General features: G+C 37.7%; 1 protein-coding gene across 1 annotated transcript; it reads left to right on the top strand.

The window, feature by feature from the left end:
• The first annotated feature begins 1,355 nt into the window (after positions 1-1,355).
• On the top strand, positions 1,356-8,985 carry LOC149023540 (RING/U-box superfamily protein). Its single transcript, XM_089144081.1, has 8 exons — positions 1,356-1,777; positions 4,032-4,511; positions 5,590-5,761; positions 6,179-6,476; positions 7,133-7,205; positions 7,285-7,375; positions 7,736-7,815; positions 8,178-8,985. The coding sequence occupies exons 1-8, from the start codon at positions 1,685-1,687 to the stop codon at positions 8,619-8,621; spliced, it is 1,731 nt and encodes a 576-aa protein (XP_089000207.1). The 5' UTR covers positions 1,356-1,684; the 3' UTR covers positions 8,622-8,985.
• Positions 8,986-11,212: the final 2,227 nt, after the last annotated feature.

Below are 11,212 nucleotides of genomic sequence, written 5' to 3'. Positions count from 1 at the left end.
GTAGAGGATTTCACCCATACCCAAAAAAATTACATATTCATATTTTTAGTGTAAAAAGATGGATCTCTACATTTCATGAATCCAGAGATTTTCACAGCTAGACAGGTATAAATCTCACATTCATGAATCCAGAGATTTCGAATCTCTGGATTCATGTAACTAAACATTTCTATTCACATTTATATGGTAGGTGAATTTTTTTTGTTTTTTAGCTTTCTTTTTTGTTAAAAATAAAGTAAGGGAATCTAGATCACCTCACCATGTGGAGAACTATGTGTTTCTCTAACGTTTTATGAAGCAAAAAAGTTTTACATATAGGGGATGGGGTATTACTATGCTATAAAAATCGGAGAAAAATCCACTGCTGTGTACAGTTTGTTGCTATCAAGGGCAGAGCCAAGATTGAATGTGGGGGGGTGAAAATACGTGGGCCAATGCGGGACCCACAGTGGGTCCCACAATTATAAGTAAATAATAAAAAATATATTAAAATAAAATAAAGACTAAAATTGTGGGAGAAAAATTTTAAAAAATCATGAAAAAAAGTGAAAAAAGAAATTGGGAGAGAAATTATTGGAAAAAAGATAGATTTGAAGACCAACGAGGGTTGGTCCAAGTGGTAAGCAGCTTGGTCCGCTTAAGCAAGATTCCGGTATCGAATCCTTATGGATGCAAAAAATCCCTGCTGGAAAACTCACCCACCATAGCTAGGTGTGTGACGCAAGTCAAAAAAATTGAAAGAAAAAAAAATTATACTAGAAAAATCGTGAGTGTGAGAGAGATGAATAATTGTTGGATTACTTGAATGCCATTCTCACATGACACAATCTTATGAGGGAATTACAGAGGATGTGAATCCGTAGCTCCGCCACTGGTTGCTATGCACAATAGTGCACATACAGTAACGATGTGCATTACTATGCACTGTAGATTATGTTATCCCACGAAAGTCGAACCCAACCTCTTCATTAAGAGGCATGAGTCTTTACCACTGTACCAACCCTACATTGCACGTCTAAAATTAATAAAAATAATTTAGTGGTATGGCCTTAAAAATAACAGAGTATATTAGTAGAAATCTTCTCCACCCAGCTTGCCTGTCAAATACTCGGGTCTCACATTATCTTGCTTAACATTGGCAAATACTGTGAATGTAGGTCCCACTATCTTATGTGAGTTTGGGAGAATAGTCATAACATACAGGAGTAGATAGATAGGTGCACTAGTGCAACCTCCACTGGCGGGCTCTAAACGGATAGACATATTTATTAGTTATGACGAAGACGGAAGACCAACCGAAAGCGATTTATACAGTTTGCAGCACACAGAGAATAGAGAAGAGAGAAGAGTAGCAGTAAAATCCCATTGGGTCCCATATTCTCAAGATCACATAAGATTTGAAATGAGTTTAATAGGGGCGGGAGTAAGGGAGATGAAACCTGTTTGGTGTAGACATTTCAACTTCAACTTTTTGCCTGTTTGGTTTCCTTCGTCCATCCCAAAAAGAATCCGAATAAGTTTTCAAAACAAATGACTCTTCATCATTGAATTATTGATTCCTACACAGTCAAACCTTTTCACCTCCCTGATCGATCTTTTGTTACTTCTGAGAATTTCTGGTTTTCCCAGAGCTTCGAACAGCAGCACAGCTACTCCTTGCTTTGAAGTTGGAATCTCTGATGAAATGATGGAAACTGAAGGGGAATCCAATTCCCACCACGAGCACGAGGTGGGTTTATCTGACAACCCAGTTGTTCCTTCTCCATCAGATCACAAGGTTTGTTTCTGCTCGCCTTCTCTTGATTCTTCTTCTTTTGGGAAAAAAATTCATGGAAAAAAAGTTTTTTGAACAGTAACAATTAACTGCTTACAGAAATCCTTTGATGGGCACCTCTTAATTATGGTAAATTGAAGAATTGAGAAAAACGAATTTGGTTTCCTTTAAGCGATGTGCTTATGTTTGTGGTTGGGTTTTGCTCGCACTTGTGCTTGCTTACAGCTACTGTACTGCCCCTTAAATTTTAGGACTGAGCTTCCATGTTCTTATGTGAAATATAAAGAATCTTTAAAGAAATTGTGAGCTATCTGATACGTATAGATGACAATCCTTCCTTTTATGAGTATAGTGAAGTTTGGAAGCCGTTCTCTTTATATCATGTATTTCTTTATATCATGTATTTCTTTTCCACTAACATCCGCTTTCACTTTAATCAAATCAAGTAAAGAACAGGGTGCCCCTTTCTACTTTCCCTGGAACCTGGGCACTTTGATTTGTTTGATTTACAACGTTTCATATCTGGTGAATGGGTTTTCTATTTAACTTTGAAATTTCCATCCATCCACTACACTGGTCTTGGCTACTTTTTTCTTCTTTTAATGGTAGGGGTTTGTGTTTTGGAAGGAGTGAGAGCTTTTCGTGATGAAAAGAAAAGAAAAGAAAAGAAAAAATGCAAATTTGCATGTTTCCTGAGCGAACTAAAGTAGGAGAACCACTGAAGGAAACAGAATCAGGAAGCTCGGCTGCTTGGTCCCCCCTTCCTCTTGAAGAAAAGTTATATATAAAATAATGGGGCAGATAAAAAAGAAAATGGGAACTGATAATTTACTTTATTTTAATTTCTCTTTTTGGTTAATAAATTTCTAAAAGGGGGTATGAGTATAGTATTCATATCTTGAGATACATGATACCTGAAAATTCATTTGAGATGCCAAAAAAATATTGATATTTTGCAGATTTGTATTCCAATAACTAGTACCTTGTTGAAACATCTTAAAGTAACTGCTAATGGTAGCCATTTGAGTTTATAGTGTAAATACCCATGGGTTTCACTGCCTTTGGTTCTTGAGAACTTCAAATGTAGGACTTCCAGTAACCATTTTGGATATACAGAAATTATGAATGTGTTTCATTTGTACCAATAAGATAGATCTGCTGAAGTTACAGAATTCCACTGGCGTCTAAACCAGTTGATAGTATGGTGCAGCTTCTCATTTGTGACTCCCAAATTTACTTTAAATAAGAAGCATGATTAAGATATGTGATAAAGAATTTAAGCACCCACGGGGAAATACTAGAACATTTGGGAGAATGCAAACTTGAGATGGACTCATTTAATGTGTTAATGACACTGCAAAATTATGGTGAACGCTCTTACATCCTCTATTCTTTTTGAAATGCAATAAATTTGGTTTTTACTATCAATATTTTCAGTAACATCTACTGTGTTGGGGGATCTATCTCTTTGAGAGAACCACATTCAATCGAGCTCAGTGTTGTGGGAGATATTCTTGCTTTGTTTACTTTACCTTGGCTGGGTGGGTGGAAGTGTGGGTTACAGTTCTTGCTGAGGCAAATGGAGATATTGTAGATGGATCTGAAAGATCTGGAGTAGGTCTTGAATTATTTAATGCAAAAGCTTAAGCTATCTGGTTGGAGAAGCCCAACAGGTATGAAATCTAATGCTCCAATGTTAGGTGATATGGGATTCTTCCCAAATCTACCTCTTCATAGCTTGCCCTCTTCTGGATAGAAGTTGTACATGGATGGATCATTAACTGACTGAGCCCAGTGGCTTTGATACCATTTTGAACTATTCAACCCAAAAGCTTATCTATTATGTGAGGAGGCCAATACCAGATTTGGTTAAAAAAGGATTGTTGCCAGCAGTAATTTTGGCTGCTAGTTGGTTGAAGTTTTTCTATTGTATGGTTTAATTTTAGGTTTATACACTAAGTAAAGTTGCTAAGAGTGTAAGTGTTTGGCCTTGTCAACTGAGTAGAGTACTGAAAATGTTAATTATTTAATTGATCATTGTGTTGATAATAAATAAAAAAGTAGCTCTTGATACTCAAGAGCCTTGAGCATCGTACAAGGACATGCTGCAGAAGTGTAGGATTGTAGGAGCCACCCACAAGCATTTGAATTGAATTGTCACAACATGGATGTTCTTCTTAGCTAGAATTATTCAGTAGAATAATGTCTCTTTCAATTTTCCTTGTTCACTAAAGCAAGCTCTACTCCTTTTTTGCAGGCTGATGTTTCAATTGAGATGACAGAGAAAGCCCTTCCTGTTCAACACTGGAAAAAACAAAACCTCTTCTTGGAAATTCCCTCAAGAACATTGGAGATCTCCAATCATGATTGTGTGAGAATAAATATGCCCCCAACACCAAGTCCCACTCCCACAAGAGTGAATCTTCCCCGTACGCCAAGAATAAATGAGTCCCCAGATTCCTCCTCTCGAGGAAAATCTTCTAGAAGAGGCTTCCTACCTCGAGTTAGCTTCAAGTACCGCAGTTCAACTACTGACACTGAGAAGCCAGATGCCGTAGCTCTAGGTACTCCATCAACTGGGCCATGGGAGAAGCTCTTTATCTCAAGGTCATCGACCCTTACAAAGCTATTAACACCCAGGATGAAAAGAACATCATCCCTGCCTGTCACTCCAATTGCTAATTCAAACCCCGAATCCACCTCTGGAGGAAGCGTCGGTGGTTCCTCAAATTCAACTGTAAGTCTTCTACACCATTTTTAAGAGAGAAAGTCTGAGATAATAACGATTGTTTCATTCACGTAGTGCGATACCAAATGAAGGGTTCTAAATTGTCTCTGTTACTTACCGGTGTCAACGCTATATTAGATGGACCACTGAGTTGATGATGTCAACACCTTACTGGTACTGAATATGTTAGCTGCACTGATAACTGAGCTTAATTTTTTAACACCTAAGAATTCCCTCTATTAACTTAGTCTGTGCTCTAAGCCTCTACTACTTTTCTGGCCCTTCTGGCAGTTGTTTCTGTTTTGGCCTTTTATTTAGTTATTTACTTTTGCTTGGGAACGGGGACTAGTTTCACATTTTATTTCCAGCAAAATTGGTATTTCTAGTTGATATTCCAAGCATTTGCAACCAAGGAATTCCATGTCCCAACTCAAGCTATGATAATTTATAACCGAGTCAAAGAGTATCTTTCTCATTGACACAAGTAATTGATGAGAAATAGGTTTCTTGAACCCATACTTTTCATGCCATTTTAATCCTGGCAAAGTTTACATATAGATCATGACAAATTTCCTTACATGTAGAGGGACTTGTATATGCAACCAGTTAATGTTCTTATATGTCAATTCTAGAAAGTAATTAGAAGAAAAGCCAATCTTGTAACATCTGGAGATGGATGCGATCTCTTGAATGATGTCAGGATCCATCATTCAGTTAGTCCCACCTAGGTGATTGCCTAGGCGTAAACTCTTTGATTTATGAACAACTTTCTGAGCGACTACTATTGGTTGATGAGGAATCTGAGATCAAACCGATGATCCTGCCAGATAGTCTCTTCAGTCATATTCCTCTTGACTCTTTAAAGAAATGAGACAGATTTGGCGATTGCAATCATCCTTGTAGAGCAAATTTCATAGTAGGATATACCGGGTGGAATGTAAGGCTGCCTATTTTCTCTGTGTGTGCTTATTGGGTGTGATAACAGAGGAGGATAAATTCCTTTGTGTTCTGTACATCCTTAAGTATTTCCCATTTATTCTTGGTCAATTTAACAAACTTGTTTTTGCAATATCCTTTTTTTTTACAGAGGAGGGGAGCCCAACGAAAGATGTCTCGTTCACTTTCTGTCCCTTTGAATAACAGAGGAAGAGGAATAAAAAGAGCAGAATCTTTAGGTGGGTTTCGCATAATTCCCTTGACTCCAAAAGTGACAGAAGGCAGTGCAGCCATGTCAAATGCAAGTCCCACGGAAGATGCGGGTATATTATTTCTTCTAATATCCTTAGCGACAGTGTTCTCACAGGAGATTTTCGGAATGCATAGCTTGTATTAAACATGAATAATTTATGTTTGAAGTTGTTAGTACTCCTTTTTCTGTGGGTTGAACAAATTGAATGTTAACTGCTAATGGGAATTCTCTGTAGAAATTGATCTGTCAAAAGTCTGTCATGGCCCAAGTATATATTAGCTCTGTTAGAAGGTAGAACAGTAGTTATAGGAAAACTCTTACCATTTCTTAGTCTTAATCTACTTGCAGAAGTTCTGAATCCTCTTTCCTTGCTTGTGGGTCATGGGTTTTGATCTGAGTTTGGCAGTTTCCGGCTTTTAGATTTATTTTCGCTCTGTCTGAATACTAAGATAACCAACCTTGGTCTCATCTTAGTCTCATGGTTCAGAGAACAATGATGCTGATGGTGAAGATATTCCTCAAGAAGAGGCAGTGTGCAGAATTTGTTTGGTTGAACTGGGTGAAGGACTTGAAACTCTAAAGTTGGAATGTAGCTGCAAAGGTGAACTTGCGCTGGCCCATCAAGAATGTGCTATAAGATGGTTTAGCATCAAGGGTAACAAAACTTGTGATGTTTGTAAGCAAGAGGTTCAGAACTTACCAGTCACCCTGTTACGGATCCAAAATGTTAGAGCGTTCAATACAAATGCAAATCGATCTGGTCAGGAAGCAGTCTATCAGTACAGGTGCGGATATTCATGTTGCTTTTGTAGTTTCAACATTTATTTCTCTCATTACCAACATATCAGGTGAAGTTGTCTGGCAGGTATAAACTAGATAGTTTGGAAATTCTGATTTGCAAGTTAGGCTGAGGCTTTATGCACTCTACAGCTATGGTAGTTCACCTGTTCAGAACATATTTTTAGAAAAGGAGGTGGGGGGGGGGGGGGGGGGGGGGGGGAGAGGGTGTTGGGAAGGAGATTTCTGTGTATAGATGGGTGAGTGGTTTGAGAATGCTCTCCTTTCAATACCACCTGTACTTGATGGACTGATCCTGCAGAGAAAGAGAAGTACGGAATACTGAAAGAAAATAACGAGTGAACGAGGGGGAAGGAACCCGAGTAAGAAAAGTCAAATACTAAAATTGAACAGGTTATGATTCAGGGCACCTGCTGGGAAAACCAGCTACATTAAAGTTGATTGATCAGTTATCTATGAGAAGATAAGACCTCAAGAGAGACATCAACACCCTCTCTAGTAGGGTGTTTTACCTGTGCGGGACCTCAACACCCAGTTGATGTCAAGCTTAATGATACGAATCACTTGCTTTCATTTGATTTTATATCTAGGCGAATTGATAGCTTTAATAAAGTGCCTGAAACTTTTTGTTTAAATTTACCAGAGTATGGCAGGATGTGCCTGTTGTCGTCATTGTCAGTATGCTTGCTTACTTCTGTTTTCTGGAGCAGCTTCTGGTAAAGCCATGAACTTCTATATGCGTCTCTTCTAATTGATCAATTGGTTTTTCTTGCTAACATCTTTGTCACTGAACAGGTTGGCAAAATGGGTACTGGTGCAATTGCCATGTCCTTGCCATTTTCCTGCATACTTGGTCTGCTTGCGTCCATGACATCTTCAACTATGGGTAATTTGGCTATGATCCCTTTAGAAGTACATTTAAGTTGGCTGACATTTTGGGAATAACCTTAGAGATGAAAGTATCAGAGCACATTTGTGTGATGGCTAAAGGGCAGATATGATGGCCATCCAATATTCATTATGATACTATGGTCATCCAGTAAGGTTGAGTTTTGACCCCAGGGAAGTAGATGAACCCATCCAGTGGGGTCTGTGAACTTTTGGGCAAGCGATGCACATACACAACAATATTATGCTTGTACTGCTGTTCCTTATATAAAAGAATATTGTTCATATTTTGTCAATGATGTCTTGTCCATGGTGGTCCTCTTAATGTTAATTAACTTTCTCCTTTATTGAATGTCAGTGAGGAGAAGATTTGTCTGGGTGTACGCATCAGTTCAATTTTCTCTGGTTGTTCTCTTTGCTCATATTTTCTACTCAGTGGTAAGGCTAAATTTTCTTTAGCTTTTGAGCAGTGATGATTGTAAGCTAGGCTAAGAGCCTAAGATTACTGAACTTATTCTGAGAAAAACCTTATTATCCCATCAAAATCTTTCCAGATTTACCATTATATAAGTCTGCTGACTGAAAGCAAAAGATGTGCTTAGCATTCTTTTGCGTTACTGAAACTTTGCTTTGTCTTGAGCTGACTCAAGTCTTATTCACTATTATCCTGGCTCTGTCCAGGTCCTTGGCAGAACTCTGGTTTCAAATTTGAATGGCATTTATCATTAACATAAATATATTTGGTAGAATGGTGATCTACAATATAATTCATCGTTTGTTGCTTACATGGAATTCTACAGCTTCATTTGCAAGCTGTTCTATCCATTCTCCTCTCCACCTTTGCGGGTTTTGGTGTTGCAATGAGTTGCAATTCTATTATTGTCGAGTTCTTGAGATGGAGGAATCATCGGCGCAGCAGGGCAGATTCTCGCGATGGCTCTCGAGAAGTTCATCCACCCCAGCCTGAATCCAATCGCCAGCAAAGGAGGGCAGATTCTCGAGATGGGTCTGGAGAAGTTCATCTGCCCCAGCCAGAATCCAGTCAGCAGCAAAGCAGGGCAGATTCTCACGATGGTTCTCAAGAAGTTCATCCACCCCAACCTGAATCCAATCGCCAGCAAAGCAGGGCAGATTCTTGTGATGGCTCTCGAGAAGCTCATCCACCCCAGCCTGAATCCAATTGCCAGCACAATGGACCCAGAATTTTGGATGACTCACAAGGGAGCTCAGTCAGTATCATATGATATACCATGGTTGTTTTTAGTGTTGTGGTAGCTTAGTCCATAAGGCCTGCTCTGTATAGAAAATTAACTGTTTTATGGATCTCTTGCTCTTTTCTTACCTCTTTTAGTGATAGAATAATGAAATGGGTATTAGGGGCTTTGTATAACTAGTTGATGAAAAACTGGAATTGAGTTGCATTGTTCGATTCCTTCTGTGGGACATTTACCATGGGCTAAAGAGGTAGGTGTTCTGCTCATCCCATGAACCAACTCCCTACAATTTTGTTGTCCCAATGAAAGTGATAAGGGAGCAAAACATTTCTGTGCAAATTATGTAAAACATCCAATCAAAGTTATTGTTTGTGACTGTTTTAGGTAAGTGCAACTATGTCATAAGAGTATTTGACAGAATTTTGAACAGAGATATGTGTGGGGGTTTAGGGCTTAGTCCAAGGTTGCTTAAAGCATTACTCCCTAAATATGTAGTTTGGAATACACGGATCGTTGCTTCCGGCTAGTATTTATAGACCTCAACAGGTCCTACCGTGTAATTGAACTCTCCCACAAAGGCCATTACACCGTTGAATCGTAATTAATTTGATGACCTATGTTAGAACATACGTTGGGTATAACTCAAATACCTCAACCATAAATACCTCAACCATATTTGAGTATGACTCAGATATTTCAACAATCTCCTCTCTATGTTTTATATATGACTTCAACATTACTCTTAGAAATGTAATGTTTAAACTCAATATAGAATCATTCATAACTTTTCAAAGAGAATAGTATCTAATAAAATCCAAAAGAACATTTTGAATCAAAACATGAATTTTAGAACAAATCCAAACCCAATATAATTAGAAGTTCTTCTTGGAAATTAATTACTTATTCTCACAAAGAACAATACAATTGTTCATTGCATCCTTGAACGATTTACTCATAAAGTGAATCATTCCTTTCAAGATCCATCCTGACAACTTTGAGTGATTTTATTTATCATGTAAATCTTTCCACCAAGCTAGAGGATTGGATTTGCTTTCCATTACAAATTTACTATGAATTGGCCTATCTGCTACTAAATAAGGAGGAGAACTGAGAAAGAACAATAATTTAGCACGAGACAGGTTGTCTTTCTTGGTAAGGAGCTACCAATTGATATAGTCCATAATATGGAATTCCATTTGGAACCATCAAATTTTACAAGAAAAAAAAAAACCATCAAATTTTACAAGAAAAAAAAAAAACCCCTTTTCAAGCATCCATCCATATGGATTAAAATTAATTCTTCTTCATGTGAGTGGAGGATTCAAATTCTAACTATTCACCATATAGGTAGGAGTTCGGATCACCTCCCTTGATGTTTTCATGCTTTATGACTACAAAAATAGGGGTTCACATGAGACATATTTTAGATCTCACCTTAATTTTTTTAATAATCTTTTCTTGTATGCTCTCTATTTTTGTTGTCACAAAGCATCCAAAGATCACATTGTACTTGCTATTTTAGTCAAGCGGTTAAAGACCCGCCCTCCCACTGGGAGGTTCTGGGTTTGCACCCACTCGGTGGTGTAGATTAGTAATTTAGTTCCACCCCATAGCAACAAGCTACATTTCTATATAAAAAAAAAAAAAAAAAAAAAAAAAAAAAAAGCAAGCCTCTAAAAATAGAAAAATGTTGTTACCAATAATAATAATAATAATAATAATAATAATAATAATCTTTTGTTAATTGATGAGCTCCTTGTGATCCAGATTCCATGGATAGCGCTTTAAAATATAAAAACCTTCTTATCAAACCAATTGCAGGGTTAGTTGAGTGGTAAGATCCATACTTTTCAGTGGAAAGGTTGTGGGTTTGGAATGTGGATCATCTCCCCTGGCAGTAGCACTTTGTGCTCCTTTGACAACTTTACAACCACAAATTATGTGGGACCCACAAATAAAAAAAAAAAAAACCTTCACTATAATTTTTTGGGTCCTCCTGTAATTTGTGGTCAATAACCGTCCGGGAGCACTCGTCAGGAAAGATGATCTGGACTCGTGGATTTGACCTTTGCGGACTGCATTTCCAATATTAAAAAAGCACCAGTTAAAAAAAAAAAAAGATCCTGTTTACCAAAAAAAAAAAGGGAAAATAATAATCTTCCATTTGCTTAATGTCAAAGTAATCTTTCCTTGGTGAATATCAAGCAAGACTTTCCTTTTTTTCTCTCTCTCTTTTATTTTTGCTTTTTTGCTTTTTTCGTTTTTTCTGTTGAAAGTTGAAACCCAAACAAGATTTCCATGCTCTTCCGGTCTTCCCAATGCAATAAATGCAAGCGAGAAAAATGTACCAAAGATATATATTCCTATAAATATATAACCAACTCCCTTGCACAGCCCCACCGTCAATGTAACCAGCCTTCACCATTTTAAACCTATTGCAAATTCACTCAAGTCTTGCAAGGCAGTTCAAAACCATGGACAAGGATTCAGTCAAGCTCACCATTTTAATTGTTTTCTTGCTTAGTGCTTCAGGTCATAATAAACCTCCCTCTCTTTCTCTCCTTCTATCTCTGTAACTCAAAATTTTGTTTTGCAAATGTTGAATACTTAATAGATGTATG

The sequence above is a fragment of the Hakea prostrata genome, chromosome 2 (assembly GCF_041222555.1).
Source record: "Hakea prostrata isolate BN-2017 chromosome 2, UWA_Hpros_2, whole genome shotgun sequence".
In the NCBI taxonomy this organism is placed as follows: Eukaryota; Viridiplantae; Streptophyta; class Magnoliopsida; order Proteales; family Proteaceae; genus Hakea; species Hakea prostrata.
The sequence above is the reverse complement of the archived record's forward strand: the minus strand, read 5'-3'. Positions and strand labels throughout refer to the sequence as shown.

Coding starts and splice junctions, on each gene's coding strand:
- LOC149023540 (XM_089144081.1), top strand. CDS start 1,685: ATGATGGAAACTGAAGGGGAATCCAATTCCCACCACGAGCACGAGGTG. Junction 6,477..7,132: donor GAAGCAGTCTATCAGTACAG/GTGCGGATATTC, acceptor TAAATTTACCAG/AGTATGGCAGGATGTGCCTG. Junction 7,376..7,735: donor CATGACATCTTCAACTATGG/GTAATTTGGCTA, acceptor ATTGAATGTCAG/TGAGGAGAAGATTTGTCTGG.